At 40.2% G+C, this 16891-nt stretch overlaps 1 protein-coding gene across 1 annotated transcript; it reads right to left on the reverse strand.

The window, feature by feature from the left end:
• Positions 1-6066: 6066 nt before the first annotated feature.
• Positions 6067-15968, reverse strand: dalrd3 (DALR anticodon binding domain containing 3). The gene is made up of 13 exons (XM_077552922.1): positions 15521-15968; positions 13176-13483; positions 12691-13004; positions 11395-11453; positions 11184-11285; positions 11051-11115; positions 10804-10862; positions 10627-10709; positions 9413-9539; positions 9063-9121; positions 8841-8957; positions 8690-8758; positions 6067-8480 (listed from the first exon to the last, which is right to left on the reverse strand). The coding sequence occupies exons 1-13, from the start codon at positions 15770-15772 to the stop codon at positions 8361-8363; spliced, it is 1734 nt and encodes a 577-aa protein (XP_077409048.1). The 5' UTR covers positions 15773-15968; the 3' UTR covers positions 6067-8360.
• Positions 15969-16891: the final 923 nt, after the last annotated feature.

Consider the following 16891-nt stretch of genomic DNA (forward strand, 5'->3'; position numbering starts at 1 on the left):
ATATGAATATATTAATTAAAGTTAAACCAACTCTTATTTACTCTTTCTCTTAAAATTTCCAGAATAACAATTTTCAATTTAGGATTCCCCCCCCCCATAAATTATTAAATAAAAAATAAATTCACCATTGAGTACAAATGATATAATACCAGCAGTGTGTCTCCATCCATAACTGTCATACAGTATAGCAGACCTACACTATTGAAGAATGGTCTAGAAGATGAGAGTTTCCTGCATTCAATGTCTCACTGTAGGGTGAAAATGGTGAAAAACACAAATGTAATGTTGCTTTCATTTCACCACAAACATTAAATAATGATCTCGTGTACGTTTGAGTATGGGATGGAAATGTATCCTTATGATGGAATTAAGGTGTATCACAGCATTTTTGCCTGTTTCTTTATAAATAATGTTCTCTCGGCAAGCTGCCTTAAGTCTTATTTCAGTAAAGCAAAAATATGTTGGAAAGAAAAGAAAGCACATAGATCATGACAGGAGGTTACAGGAGGATGCATCAGATTTTCAAATCATAACTTCTTTCCGATTCTGATGATCAATTTAAAAAAAAAAAAATGGTTGGGTTCTGTCTCCATGCATCCTTATCAAAGGATTTGAGATTGATTCAACAGCACCTCTGCTGGTTACAAGTACAGTAGCGCACTAAAAGCTACCAGTGGACAAAAAAAAAAATCAATTGGTAATCAAGGTCTAAATCAAATCTGGATCTGATGACATTCATGACTGGATCCTATTGAGATGTCTCTCTCTCTCTCTCTCTCTCTCTCTCTCTCTCTCTCTCTCTCTCTCTCTCTCTCTCGATTTGGACTCATGTCAAACTGCATTCATGTTCAAAAAGCACATCTTTGTTTGAAGGGAGCCTCGGCTGTCACGCAGTCTGTCTGGTTGGCACCGGGCGAGTCTGAATTCACACACTCACAGAAATTGGATCAATATTGAGGCCAGCAGGAGGAAAATGGTCTTCTTATTGCAGCTCAATATTTCATTTTAAAATGCAATAATGTCCTCCCAAAAACTAATATAGCTTTCAATCGCTGTGTTGAAGGACAGAACAAGAAGTGCCGACGTGTCTTTCAACTGTACGACTGTGTTGGATTATAACATCATTGTCACAGTAAGGCCCCGTGACCTTCAGCTTCTTTCTTGGGAATTAAGCACACACGATTAATGCAAACTTCAGCCTATTAAGGCACTTCAAGCAGTCAGTTAAAGTACTGTACAATTCAAGGCAAGCGCCGTCTTGAAAGTGTAATTAGAGTTAATCCCAGCAGTCGCTCCGTGTCGTACAAGACCTCTGAACATAATCGCTAAAATAGTGAACACGGCCTTGAGACGTGCTTTTTAAGCGCTCAACATTAGGAACATTTCCATCTTGTATTCTTTATTGGATATCTGCAGACAGCCGCGCATTGTGCCGGCATTTACATTTCCGCATTTGCATTCCAGTCCGACACCACTTATCATAAGTGCAGTCAGCGGGATTGGTGAGCGTCCAAAAAGATGATCATGTTATCGTAAAAAGCCTTTCAAGGAAGGTGATTATATACCTTGAATGCAGTGAGGAGGAGAAGAAGCCTCAATTATAACCATTTACCACCTTTTAACAACTAAAAGTGTGTTATTTTCCCTCAACCATTTCTATTTGTCAGATAAGGTTGTCTAAATTACTTTAGAATTACTGCTTCAAATGTTTATTTGACTTTAAAAAAATTCTAGCCCTTCTGCCAGTGGTTACATGCTTTAGAGCATGGCAGATTTTTTTTTTTTATCCATCCATTCTTTTTCTATAAAACTCTTATCCTTGTTATTGTGAGCTATCCCAGCTGCCCTTGAGCAAGAGTCAGTCAATCACAGTGCACATACGCATATAGACAACAGTCCACAATAAGCCTGGAACAATACAATAACAAAACCGAAAATTAGACATACAGTAAATCTGTTGCCTTTTAAAAGGCAGAACCACGACATGACCCTTCCACCTCGGTTTGTGCCTCCAATCCAGATACAGCCTTATAACCTCACAACGCAACCAAAGTTAATTAAAAAAAACATTATTCAATTTGCATGTAATGTGACTACTTTTCACGGTGACGGTCTTCTGACCATAGTGCGCAAAATGGGGCTACCGCTAATGCTAATGGTAATTCAACAACGTGAGAAGAGAAGGAAACACAGTTAATATATCTAATAACCCTGAAATTGCGGGCACTCAATCACATTTAGGCCAGCAGCATGAGAGCATTCCACTACCCAGTTGAGAATACAGATGGAAATTGCGGAGCTCACAAAACTCAAGACTTTGCTCTAAAAAACGTCCCTGGCTCACGTCAAACATGTAAATAAATGTACCTTCAAAGACACCAACCTGAAAGTGGGCCATGACAGATTCAATAAATTATTAATAGACATAAAATACTTACTGTACATACAGTACATACAGTACATGTTTAGTGCATCATTACAACCCTAATTCCCACCTCTGAACAATTTAAGGGTCATAATGAACCTAGCATGTGGAATGTGGAAGGAAGCCAGAGTATCCGAAAACAACCCACAAAAGCAAGAGTTGGCAGTTCAGCTTGACACTTCCGTGCATTCCCTGAGTCCTTTTCAGACATCTCAAAAAGTCCCCCAGTGTTGAAATCGTAGAAGTATCTCCTGTAACCCGCCTATAAATAACTGTCATGACAGCCATCCTGACGCCACCAAACTCCACAAACACATCAGACCTTCCTCACAAGCGCAATAAGCCAGCCAGGTTGAAGACAACAATTTGCTTGCTACCGCCAAAGCAGAACAAAAGAAATGTCATTTTTTAGGAAAGACATGCAACAGTGCACACAGAGGTCTGCTGAGAGGAAACGCTGTGTTGGAGAGAAAAGGGGAATGAGTGGCAGAGGGAGAGTTGGGGTGTAAATGGTGGTCTGGACAAAAACCACAGAGTGAGCGTGGATGACAGCTGTTGAATAAAATAGATTTTAGATTATATGAAAGGCTCCACACACACTTACACCCTTTTTGTAGTTTATTCTACTTCGGCAAAAACAGCTGCTTTTTAGAAATAAAGTGTTGCATATTGATTATCATCTGTTTACTAGTTATTTGGAGAAATCCTGATCAGTTGTTGCACATAAATTAAGAGCATCTATTATAGTGGGAATGCTTAAAGCATTCCCACAATAATATATGCTCTTAATTTATTTACTTTTTACTTTTTCTAAGTCCCACTTTCCACGCCCACTTCCATACATACAACTGATCATCATTACCAGCTCTCTAATATTGCTCAGTGGCGTGGCGCATTTGATAAAGTAACCAGGAGGTCGTGGGTTCGAATCCCACCACCGACTGTACATTGCAAATATATCCGTGGCAAATATGGCAGGGGATATACATGTATACCAACTGACTATCATAGTTCCACTTTTCCATCTAAATGAATGGAGGGTGCAGCACGGTGGCTGACTGGTTAGCACGTCCGCCTCCCAGTGCAGAGGACGTGAGATCGAGTCCGGGCTTCGGCCTTCCTGGGTGGAGTTTGCATGTTCTCCCCGTGCTTGCGTGGGTTTTCACCGGGTACTCCGGTTTCCTCCCACATTCCAAAAACATGCATGGCAGGTTAATTGAACTCTCCAAATTGTCCCTAGGTGTGAATGTGAGTGTGGTTGTTCGTCTCTGTGTGCCCTGCGATTGGCTGGCAACCAGTTCAGGGTGTACCCCGCCTACTGCCCGAAGCCAGCTGGGATAGGCTCCAGCACCCCCGCGACCCTAGTGAGGAAAAGCGGTCAAGAAAATGGATGGATGGATGAATGGAGGGTACTGCATGCCTAGGTGGTGCTATTTTGTGAATTTATCTTTTTTTGCATTTTTCCGTTAGATATCATTAGTTTTACTTTTCTATCTAAATGATTGGAGGGTACTTTCAGATAACACTTTTCCATATAAATTTCAACTTCAAAAATTCATGCCTCCTGGGTTCAAGTGTTCTTTTTATTAATTTATCTTTCAACTACAATTAATACTTTGTAATTTTCACATGTTATCTTTCAATTAAGGTAATTAGTCTAGTTAATACAGCAAATGCATTATTTTCAGAAGTAGGCTATGTATGACTGGTAGCTCTTCGCATCAATCTTCTGTACCCAAAGTACTGTCGCTCAAAGCTTCAAAAAGTTTGGTGACCCCCACTGCTTACGGTATATAAACCTATAGTGGTCGTAAAAGTAGCAATGGCCATTTAAAAATAAATAATTAAATAAAATCTCAACTTCAGCCTCACACGCCAACTTAAACCAAATTCGACTCATTTCCAAATAGCCAGACTGACAGTATAACACATTTTATGGGTAAAAAAGGTTCCCAAAATGATGGAGCAAAACAGGGAGGAGCACCCGATCCTGTATTTGTTTGCGATCTCACAGCACTGACGCAGTCATAAGTGGTCTGTTTCATTTGGCTGATGAAGTACAGCAGAACATCTGCTGAAGATTAGGCCGGGGAGGTTTAGTAAAGAAACAAAAACCAAACGGACTGCCAGACTTCTGCAAGCTGCACTGCATTCGAATATTAGTCACCAAAATTGATTTAATTGAAAAAGAAAACTGCTATTTCATTCTACAGGTCAAATTTCATGTTTAAAAAAAAAGTGAACTACACATTGGGGGTATTCATTGTTCCTCATGATGTCTGTAAAAGAACTAATAATTGTAGGGCTAATTCCTCCCAAGGGCAGAGAATAGCATCCGTGTCCAAAACGAGTAGTCTGGCCTTGAAAACGCCACAGCAGTGGATTGCAATTAGGAATACATGGACTCTTAGTTTAAATGACTTCATTTAATTAAATTCTCAATTTATTCCATTAATGGAAAACGCAGGCTTTGCTTCAGGATCCTCGGCCCCTCGCCCTCATTTTTTTTCTTGTCCCCCACATCTTGTGAAGTTAACTAAATCACATTTTTGATAGTGGTGGATCATCAGGGCCGCGAAGGCCTTCTCTGCTGGCCTAAACATTATTAAAAGAACCGACCTACATTGATAACCTGAATTCTAATATTTGCTGCAGTTATTGTCCAAATTTTTTCACAACAGTCTATCTCTTTATTTCATAGCATTTTTCCTGACTTTACTGTTTGTCCAATCAGATTCAGTCGTTATGTTGTCGTGTCTCAATCTAATCTGCCCTGGGCCTTCACGATCAAAAACATCTTGGGTACTGATTGATGTGAAGGGTTATCAGTTTGATACATACTTCTGAAAATTACAAATGATAAAATGACCAATTGTGTGCCACTTAGGTAAAGTACTGGACTAAAAGACCCAAGTAACAAATGCCTGGATCACCACTTCATTTAAAGCAGTAAAGAAGCCAGCACTGTCCCAAAATGGATGGTTGTACTGTGATTAAATTGTTATAGATGTTATTTTTGACTGAGAAACAAGTCTGTCTGTATATTTAGAAAAGCTTTTCTCGTGGAAATAGTTAAAACGTGAAAAGAAGGTTTTAGTTATCCAACTAGAAGAGGGCCAGACAAAATATTAGAAGTTACCTCTCAACATGAAGTTATACATCAATACCTCAAAGCTAAACAATGTTACTCCTCCTTGCACCTTTTGCCCACTCCTTTCTCCTTCACCACATCTTAACTTCTTTCCTCATCCTTTTCTATCTTTTTCTACAACACCCCCCACCCAACCTTGCTTCTTCTATTCTCAGGGGTGGCCCTGACCTCATTCATTCATCTCTCTTCACGACACTAGATCGGCTATTACTCTACATGCGCCACTCTCTCTCTCCCGTCTTTGTTTTCCCCCCTTTTTATTTCAACCACTTTCACGGCCCCCCACCAGCATCACATCTTTTTTTTCATCCTCCTCGTTTTGTACTTCCTTTCACTATGCTCCCCTCCCCCTTTGTCTCGCTCCAACCTATCGCCTGAGGGGAGTGATTGACAAGCAAGAGAGGGGGCTTGTAAAAAATGACTTTTTGATTGGTGGTTCAGGCAGTGAGTGATGTATACATTATGTATTCACACACATATACAAACAATATATAGGCCTACGTACAGTACACTTTATATTTTCATTCAACATATATATGAGACAAGACACATACCTTACCTAAGGAGTCCCAAAAGTAAAAATGTACGCTTCTTATTTTTGTAAGTATACCATATCATTCCCTTGCCCATGGGTAACTACATAGGTGACACTGAGCAGCATTGCAAAATTGCAACCTGACAAGAGGTTCTCGGTACCCGACTGAAGTTCAGCACCAATCTGAGAGGCTTTACGGCGAAACGTTTACAGCCATCACACTACTCCATCATGCACTTTTGACACTTTCCATCACATTTTCTTGAAGCAGGATCTGTTCTTGACAAACCACATGGCACAAGGCCTGTTACAGCCACAGCTAATAAAAACAACAAACTCTTAGAGCAGGTGTTCGTGTAAAGTTTGGGAAATGTGGAGGGCAGCACTGGATGGAACTCGGTATAATTTATTTCATTTTTTTTTTCAAAGCTTGATTCTTTGGCTGCTTCAGTGAGCGATAAATGTTTACTGCAGCCCGACAGACTGAAGACATCCTCATAACATTACATGTCAAAATAATTAACAAATAACAAGTGCTCTTTAAATCTGGTAGACAAAAAAATTTTGAATTCTAAGATGTGATTAATCTGATTTAAAAATGTAATCGTTTGACCGCTCTAATTGGGATACGTTTTCTCTAGTTTCTTCTTCAAGTTATTGCCACATTCTTACTGACCTCTCCCATTTCTGAATCTTGAGCATGCTACCTTCAAGTGTGTTCCCACCCCACAGGTGTTACCTTTTCACAACTCTTCCCTACTTCATGTTCGGTGACTGCATTTCCGTGTCACATTTTTAACCTTCCCTACCCCCAGTAGCATTAGTAGCAGTAGTTTTTGTATGTCTGTTTGTTTTTTGAAGCGACATGGACACAATTACAATGTGGAGCACTAAGAACAATAAGATTGTGGAGCCACTGTCACACAGAAAGAAACATCGTCGTTATATTTGTTAAATTTGAAGTGAGCCAGGTGACAAATGCAGAAGATCTGTGTTTTATATAATGTATTTTTAAAGAGATATGTCAGCCATTGAAAAATGTTTACAATTTGAAGTGTTGGACCAAAGGGCAATACTTTAAATGATCCATAGTGGGACATTCATCCATTTTGTATTTCATCTGTCATATTCAAGGTCACTCGGGGAGCTGGAACTCACCCCAGCCAGGTTGCGTTGACTTCGGGTGAAAATTGAAGAACCAGAATCCTACCTGCCTAGTGCCATCCGCTTGAAAACATGTCGCCCCCTTATGTTGAACGTGGCACACTACAGTTAACCTCAACTCCCAGTTAAGGCAGGTCGGTCAGCAATTATGTGAAGGAAAAATATTGAGCGAGCATTTATAAGCATAAGAAATAATCTGTTTTGAAACATTTGGATGAAAATAAATCAGAACCTTCTTAATTTCTCCTGTTTTTAATAATATGAGCATAGTTGTGGAGGCCAATAGTTACTGTGAATGAATCAGCATATTTTGGTCATTTCCCTTCCTGCCTCCATCCCCCCACCGTCATGTAAACGAGAAAAGGTCATTTAAAAAAAGATGGAGTGAACAAGTAGGAACAATCAACATTTAGTTGCAGTGTAGTTTTGAAAACAAGCGATGGCACATTTGAGCCAAGGTGAAATGGCAACACAATCACTAATAATCAGTAATACTGACGGATCCATAATAAATCACGACATTCCCCTCCCAACATTTATAAATAATTATTTTGAAAAAGAAAAATCTTCATATACAATATGTTCATGCTATTTCGTGCATTATCTTAACAGTCTGACTTGACCAGTAGAAATCATATGATGGCTGTTAAGATTCATACTCTTATGGTGAATAGTTATTCTGTACACGCATTTTTTTATATATAGTTGTAATAAATATTTATACGGCATTCATAAATAGAAGGTAGATAAATCACATGAATTTGGGAATACGGCTCATTAAAAGCAGTTCTGTGTTGTGTTGAGACAATGAATGGTTATACAATATACTTGGCACAGGGAGAAGGATTTGAAAAACAATAAATTTTTAGGGAAGAAATTTGGCATCACATTAAAAAGAGACTTAAACAACTATAATGTGTGTTGAGGCACACAACTAAGTGGCATCGGGCTTCAGGAGCCACTCTAAACTAACTTTCATTTGATCATTAAAAAAGGGCAGAGGTGCAATATTGTGTCCTTGTTGGAACACGAGGTGAATGTCGGGCGGGTGGAGACGGGGCCGAGTGATTGGCACGACACGGAGGCTATAGTTGCCGAATGGGCGGAAGGTTGAGGGTTTCCAGGGCGCTGTGGTAGAGCTCCCGCAAGGCTCTCAAAAGATACAGGCGGCAGAACATCTGGTTGAAGAGATGAGGCAACGGCTCCTGGGAGGAAAGACGGCAAAGGGAGACAAACATTACGTTAGAAGAATACTACGTCGATGACCCTCATGCTCAATATTCACATTTTTTTCTGTGCAGCATCATTGAAGATATTGCTGAATATGAACAAATGAGGGAGTGACGTACGTTCGACGCTAGAGTCACTAAAATCATTTTATCAAGGGAAAAAAAAACTTAAAACATGACCTCACCCCCAAGACGTGTACTCTGTTGTAGTACGAGCTGAAGTCTTTACTGAGAGACACCAGAAACTTACAAATCTGAGTCGGGGGGGGGGGAGAAATTAAAAGAGCAGTTAAGTAAATGAGTCTTTGCAAAATGTCATCACTGGTGTCTTCTGACCTGCTCCGTTTTGAGATTAACTCTTGCCCCTCCCCCTTCGCAGTCCAACACTTGCCCTGATTGGTCCAGCAGCTCAGAAAAGGGAATAAGGTAATTGAAGAGGAGGAGCCACTCACCCTGCAAATGCAAACACAGACGCAATGCTGCAAAGTCTTTTCATAGCGTGAAAGCATGAAAATGTGACTTTGAACTTCACTAAAAAAGAATATAAAGAAGGGGTACTTCTTCTTTGAGGGCAGAGAAGTCCAGTTCCGAGCCATCAGGGATTTCTGGGTACAGACCTGCAAGTTGGAAAGAACACCAAATACATTTGGAAGAACAAGCATTTTTTTTCTGTGCTTTCATTAGAGTTTAGCAATGGAGCTATACTATGTAAAATATACTTTTTAATGGTTTGTCATGTTCTTCCTGTCGTCGTCAGACTATCTGCAATCTTTTGCTTGTTTTTTCTAATGAGACAGCATTTAAAGTCTACAGTACAGCTAGTCCAACATTAATCATTCTTCAGGCCTCGTATCTAAAGTTGTAAGTATTAGTGTTAATTCATATTGATTCAAAGTCTGAACTCTCACCTTTTTCTACTCCTCGGTCATAGCTGTCAAACAGCGTGTGCAGTCTGGCGCAGTTATACATCACAAACACGCCGCCTCTCGGCCCTTTGGTGGACACGCCCCCTTCTCTCTGGACATCCAATGTCACCTGAAAAGAACCATAGGGGTTTGTATACAACAGTGAGCCCCTGCCTTGAATAGTGAAAATCTGACACCTAACCAAAAAGGTTTGTAATTGCCAATAGATGCCACAAGATGGTGGCAAACAGACACGTATTTCGCCCAAAAGTGAAAAATAGCCCCCCAAAATTTTAGAGTATATACATAGATATATTTTTATTGTGTGTTATTTTTAACAAGCTAAAAAAAAAAGGATATAATATGTATATTAACCATAGAGTTTACAGTATTTAAAGAACAAAAATATAGCGGGAAGTACCCCCAAACCACAACAGACTAACCCCCTAAACCTCTGATCCTGGAATCGCTTCTGGCGGCAAAGCACTTGTTTCTCTTGGATGAGACTATGGCCTGACTAAATGAAGCTCCTCTCCTCACATCCACATCTGTCATGGACCAAATATGGTGCAATTAGATACTGTTTTGGCCTGAGCACAAAAGCAGTGAGTGGATGTGTTTTATCTATTCATCCATCAACTGCAGTGATACTTCTAGTAAAGTGAAAGGCGGGCTCCCTTCTAGTGGTATGCAAAATACTCACTGCCAAAGTACGGTTAAGTTGTATTTAACTTTTAAATTCACTGTTCATTTTTAAAAATGCATTACACACCGCTTTATTAAATTTTTATGTGTAATAATATATCATAGCTGAATCATTAATTAAGGATAGCTTCTTTTTTTTTTACAAAACTAATTAGGCACAGTGTTAATGACCAAACTGTGTATAATGTTACAGTGGCTTGCACCAATATTACATAGATATTTTTGGGGGGGTTGATGGTGTTCCTTGGAGAGCCAAGTATTTCTTTTAAGTGGTACTTGATGTAAAAAGTTTGAGAAACATTTATCTACTGTATCTATCATACATCTATGAATTGTACATTTTTTCTACCTTGTTTAAAGAAGACATTTCATGTTTTATATTGTGAGGAGCTGGCCAGATTGAAAGAATACATTAAACTCTTACTAATTGTAAAAAGTCTGGATTTTTTTTAATTAATTTTTTTTATGAATGCCCATTAAAATAATTACGCTGCGTCGTGTTGCAGACTCACCGGACTGGTGTGGACTGTCGAGAGCAGCTCAAATCTGATTGTAGCAGAGCTCATGACCCTGATAATGTCATCCCATGTCTGACCTACAAGAGGTGAAGGAAAAATGCAATTAATTTACTGCAGCTAAGTTTAAATGATCGTTATTAGTCATACGCGTACGCACGCGCACACTCGCACCTTCTACTTGATCTCCGTACTTCATCTCCGAGGCCTCCTTCATTTGGCCTCTTCTGAGCCTGTTGAAAGACAAAAAGAAAAACCTTAATGTAAAAAAGTCGCTGAAACATCAGCAACCATCCTGTAAAAGGAGTTTTAACTAACAGCATGCACATATTACTGCAGAAAGAAAAAAAAATAAGGACAGAATGTGTGATGAGGAGGGGGAAGATGAGAAACCCTGTTTAAAGATGATGGTGTGTCTTACTGCAGGTACTGTGCAGAAGAGAGTTGAGAAGAAGGAGTCTTGACAGGCCCACACACCAGATGTCTCTGCAAACACCCAAGAAGAGCAGGTAAAAATAGGAACACAAGCGAGCGCGCATGCGCATGTGTATTACCTGTGTGAACGTTGCCCCACTGGCTCTCCACAGCATCGCTATCTGCTGCTGGCGGAACTCATCCTGGCAGGAAGTCACATGCAAGGCTGTTGCCATGGCGACCTGCACAATGTTAAAACGGTGTGTAGAAATCTTTCACTCCCGCTCTGTCGTTAGGTCATTCCATTTAATAAGAAGCGTGTCTCTGTGATCACGTGTGCGCTTGTCTTACGTTGCAGTCAGCTGTGGCGAGGTCCAGTTGTGCCAGATGGGAAACGCTGTCTCTGTGGACTGAACGCGCATGCACCAATAATCTGTTAGTAGCAAATATGGACTAAAGGGCACACTGCTTAATTAACTTAATCAATCTTTCATTCCATCTGAATCAACATCTCATCACCAAGACATTTTGGACTATTGCACATTTCCATTGCATGTTCTCCTCGTGATTGCGGGTTTCCTCAGGGTCCTCCGGTTTCCTAGCCTGGCAATAGCCAGATTGATTTGTGCTTCACTCAAGGGGGTTTTCCAGAATATCAGTCTGGGACTGCTCCGCGTTGATTTGCTCGGGTAAGGCGGGGCATGCTGTACAACACTTCAAACTGATTGGACGAAGCAGAATCGTGTGCACGTCTACCTAACTTTTTGTTTCAACTAATCATCCTTTGTGTGGCTGTTTTATAATCAGGAACTAAAAATTTGAAGAATAGAAAATTCCCATTAATTTCAAGATTATTTTGGGGGTGGGTGTACCTTTAATTGACAAGGACAGCTGAAGATGAGATAGAAAGTGGGAGAGAGAGTGAATGACATGCAGAAAAGGACTGTACGTCACGTGATTTGAACCAGCGTCACCTGCTCCAAGTACTAGCCTCAACACATGGTACGGGTGCTCAGTGAGCTAACCACTGCCCCATGCAATTTTAAGGAAAAATGCCATGTTGGGATATATTGATCTTTCCTTAAAATTATCAGTCTTTTATTTTTTTTTGTATCAGTGGTATTGGTATTTGTGCTGAAAAAAAAAAGTGGCATCAAACATCCTTAATTAATACGACCTTTGGCAGTGAGGGCCCTGCAGAGGTTTCTAGTAAAAATGCACTAGTAAATGTTTCTTATGTAAATGGTAATAAAAATGATCATGATTTAATGATTTAAAGTTGTATAGCGGTACAGAACAGATGTGAACGCGAGTGTGAAAGGTTGTTTGTCCAGATGTGCCCTGTGATTGGCTGGCGACCTTTAGAAAATCCAAGCATGCACAGGGAGAACATGCAAACTCCATACAGGAGGGCATGAGCTGAGGGTCGTACTATATCCTCGCAAGTGTGAGGTAGTTTCTTATTTGATAGGTATTGTTTAACTGGAAGTTGTGTTAAGCGAGAAAATGATCTTCACATTTTGACACAAAGTTCTGTGTCCTTAATATCTTGTAAAATGACAATAAGTTTTAATCACGCGTTTGCATGCCTCACAATATTTGTAGTCCACTTAGAAAAGCCACTGAGGTTACTTGGCCGTACCTTACCTGTGCAGGTTCCGAGGCTGGGGTCATATCCTTGCAGCCCCTCATCCTGGAACACTCGCTTTAAGTTTATCCTAACTGCTCCTTCATTCTCGCCCTTTTCTGCCTTCTTCCTGCCCGGCCCTCCGTTCGTCCTCCTGTCTCTCTCAATTTCCCTCTCTCTGTATGGCGACTTCTCCAGCGCTTCCTGGATCTTTTCCTCCCGCTCCTCATTGGTCCAGTTGGCCGCGAATGTCGGCCAATCGATGCCCAGCGTGCGGAGGAAGGTGACTATGCTGCTGTCTTCGGGCAGCAGGGGGCACAGGGACACTGTAAATCTGAGATGGACCATATCTTAAGGGACAGTAATTGTAAATGTATTTTTTATTTTATTTACAGCATTAGTTATTTTATAATCATCATCATCATATTTGGTGGTCATGTTGTTAATAAAAAAAATTAATTCAATCAAAACGGGCTGATGTGAGGAATTATGAAAAGGAACTCACCCTTGCCCTCGCAACAGCGACCCCATGTGGTCGGCCAACAGAATGGTCCTTAGTTGTCCCAGAGTGAGGCAATTAGGAGTCAGGGGTTCGGGTTTCGGGTGCAGGGCCGGACAGTTGAGCACCACACAGCCCTGCCTCTGAGCAGCGGGTGCCAGGTACTCTGCGGCGCCGCCGTCTAGGACGGCCCTGAATGCGGCGGCTCGGTCCACCCTTACCCTCAGACCTTCATCCATCACCTCCCCGCCCGCCACCGGGAGAACGCCACGGCCTCGGACAGACAGAATTCTGGACATCACCGCCGGAGGGACCTGAGTGTGAACAAAAACTATTAAAATATTGTATGGTATTTGGTGTATAAACAAGCATTGTTGCAAAAAGGATTTGTATTGACAAGACTTATTGGAAATCCGAGGTATACATCAGGGGTTCGTCTTGCACCACCTGTACTTTACACGAGAAAAGAGTGTGAGAGCGAGAGCGGTGTGGCATCAATTCTTTGACATTGACTTGATATGGACCTGCAGAGTCACACGGTTAGATGGTTCATTTTATTATGTTAAATTGGTGAACATTTAAAATGTTAATTGAGTCACGATCATGTTTACATCATAATTTGACTAAAGGGACGTGTTTCCAAGGGAAAGCACTTATTTACTCATTTGTATTTTTATTTTTATTTATTTTACTTCTGTAAATGTTGCTGCTATTTAATGCTGGAGAAAACACTTGCTGAGAAAAAAAAAGAACAGCATTTTGCATAGTTTTGGTATTAACAGAAATAAAACAAATTCCAGAAGGGGGAAAATAACTAAAAGAAAAATTTGTTTTGAAAAATGCCATTGTCATATAATGTCATTGCAAACAAAAGATTAGATCGCAAATCTGATTTATTTATTTTTTTCCTCCAGCCCTAACACACACCATTCAAGATAGTGGTGAACAGTAGCACATAATCTTTACTGTACAGCAGTTATGTAATGTTCATTAAACTGGCTTGACATGAGCAATCCCCTCACCAACTTCACTGCATATAGACCAGTCATCAAAGTGTGAGTTTAGCATGCCTTTCTCACATAAATTCTAGGTTAAAATCTCAGCTTGGGCCTTTTCTCAGGATACTCTAGTTTTCTCCTACATACCAAAAACATATGTGTTAGGTTCATTAAACACTCTAAATTGTCCATAGGTGTGAATGGTTGTTAGTGACTCTCAAAATGTGGAACACGGGCTCTAGCTACATCTAGTGGTGTGCAAAGTGTGGATACTGCTAGAGTAGCTTGAACTTTTAAATGTTTTGTTTTGAAGGTTTTGTTACATATCGTTCAGTTGTATTTCAATTTTAAGCACATTTTCATTTAGTCTTAAAACTATTTGATTTCAAACATTTGCTTTGGTACAATTTGTATAATACGTATATTTAAATGGAATCATTCTGAAAGTGCAGTGTTAATGTTCAACCTGCACATAATGTTACAATGTCTTATAATAATATTAAATATACTTTTTAGAGGCAAATCCAAAAACATCCGCATCATTTGTCATGAAATTTTTGAGGCGTTACTTGTTGTAAAACAATTGTGAATCACTGGGCTATCCTGTATGCCCTGCAATTGACTGATGACCGGATTCCATGGTGTAGCCTGCCTCTCACGCATAGTCAGCTGGGATAGGCTCTAACGAACATGACGCAGTAGAGAAACGGTAGTTTGATTTTTATACACATGCACACACACACATTTATACACAGAGTTGCATTTGTGCGTGACTGCCTGACCCATATTGCGATCTGCCGCTCATGGCTACATGATGACCGCCTCAAGCACAATATCTCATGGTCGATCTTGATGGCCCTTCCTTTAAATATGACCTTGCGTAGCTCTTTTTGTTTGTTTTAATTTTTTTATTTAATTTTTTAAATATTGTTCTTATTGGAAATGTATTGAAATTCCAGGTTTCACTTACATTGACAGAATAATGAGGATTCTGGCCCTCTGTTTTAATTTTGGACACCAATATAGTGTCTTATTCAAATTGTATTAAACTCGGTGAAACCCCCACCCCGCCCCACCCCCACAATATTCATTTTCTGTAATAAATAAATAAATAAATAACAATATTTGTGTTTTTGGAATTTGGGAGTTTAACACAATTTTTACTCACATTTATTTAGTCCACAAAATCCTACTTTTTGAGGGTTTAAATGAACAATACTATTTTCTAAACGAATGGGACACGGAGTGTTAGTATGAGTTCTTATCAACGTTGAGTCAATTTAAGTTGTGGACGCTGTTTGGTGGTTCATTTTGTGTCAAACGAGAAGGTCGTGTAATGAGCCTGTAGCAAACCTGTCCGTCCGCATAGAGCGTGTTGAGCATGGTACTCGGCGACAAGAAGTCTCGGGTTCGGAGGTTCTTGGCGCTGCTCTCTTTAAACCACAGCTTCTCCTTCTCCGGCTCCGGAAACATCCTCTCGCTGTCCATTCGGCGAGAGTCGTGGGCATTACCACGCGTGGCCCGCAGTGCGGAGCTCAGCGCCCGGACAGTGGGAGTGATACGGAGGGGCGAAGACGACTCCTCGATGTTCTCCATCGTTATCATAACACAAACGGGGGTAGCTAGAACATCCGCGCTCTGCTAATACATACGCGGCCGAGGTGAGTGGCAATCCGGGTCCATTCAGGCATAGATGCGGCCGACAGAAAACAGGAACAGCCAAGTACTCGTCGATAATATTGGCTAGAGTGGAAAGGGCGCTGTGGCTGTTTTTTTTCCCCTTTCCCTCAACCGGAACCAATAGCTCTAGTTCGTGTTCCCGATCGGTTATATTTCCGCGTTGGACCGATTTTGTTTTTATTATTATTATTATTATTATTATTATTATTATTATTATTATTATTATTATTATTATATTACGGTATACTGTGCTATTTCTGTCACATTAAAAATAACATAAAAAGGGTCTTACAATTACATTATATAAAACATTATGTCAAGATTTGCACATAATGCATTTTTCTTGATAATCACACAAAGTAAATAAAGGTAACAGATTATGAATGAATGTAATACTTCATCCATCAATCCTCCAAACCATATTTTTTCAGGAAACTAATGCTTCGTTCACACTGCAGGGCCCAATTTGGATTTTTTGTTAAATCCAATATTTTTATTTACTGTTCACATTACAAAAATGCAAGTGTGATTCAATTAAAGACATATAAAAATGTAACGTTGTTACTCAAAACAGCTTTGTATATATTCACAGACGTGTCAGTAGTCTCCCTTCCAGCACTCTCTGCCTCCCGCGCAGAGTGCATAGCAGGCTTTTGATGACGTATGAATCGGATGCGTGCGAATGAGCGTTCACAGCTAGGCGCATCACATACATATCCGATTTATATCCACATACGAAAGAGGCCCAGGTCTGGTGTGAAAAAAATCGTCATTGTACCGTTCACACTGCATGAAAAAAGTCAGATACTCATGAAAAAATCGGAATTGAGCTGCAGTGTGAACACCTATGTCATTGGCATGTTTGTTGAGCCATTAACAGTGCATTGTCAATGACAGCAAGCTATTTCCAACACTTGAGATTGGTCAATTATTTGCTACAATAGTGAAGCCACATAGGGACCGAGCAGTGACCAATAATACATTTCTGAAAAAATATGCAATAAAAAAAAAAAAAAGAGCAGGAAATATGACCGCATTTGAACA

The sequence above is a fragment of the Vanacampus margaritifer genome, chromosome 1 (assembly GCF_051991255.1).
Source record: "Vanacampus margaritifer isolate UIUO_Vmar chromosome 1, RoL_Vmar_1.0, whole genome shotgun sequence".
Lineage (NCBI taxonomy): Eukaryota > Metazoa > Chordata > Actinopteri > Syngnathiformes > Syngnathidae > Vanacampus > Vanacampus margaritifer.

Coding starts and splice junctions, on each gene's coding strand:
- dalrd3 (XM_077552922.1), bottom strand. CDS start 15,772: ATGATAACGATGGAGAACATCGAGGAGTCGTCTTCGCCCCTCCGTATC. Junction 11,454..12,690: donor CAGCCTCGGAACCTGCACAG/GTAAGGTACGGC, acceptor ATGCGCGTTCAG/TCCACAGAGACAGCGTTTCC. Junction 10,863..11,050: donor TCTTCTGCACAGTACCTGCA/GTAAGACACACC, acceptor GTCTTTCAACAG/GCTCAGAAGAGGCCAAATGA.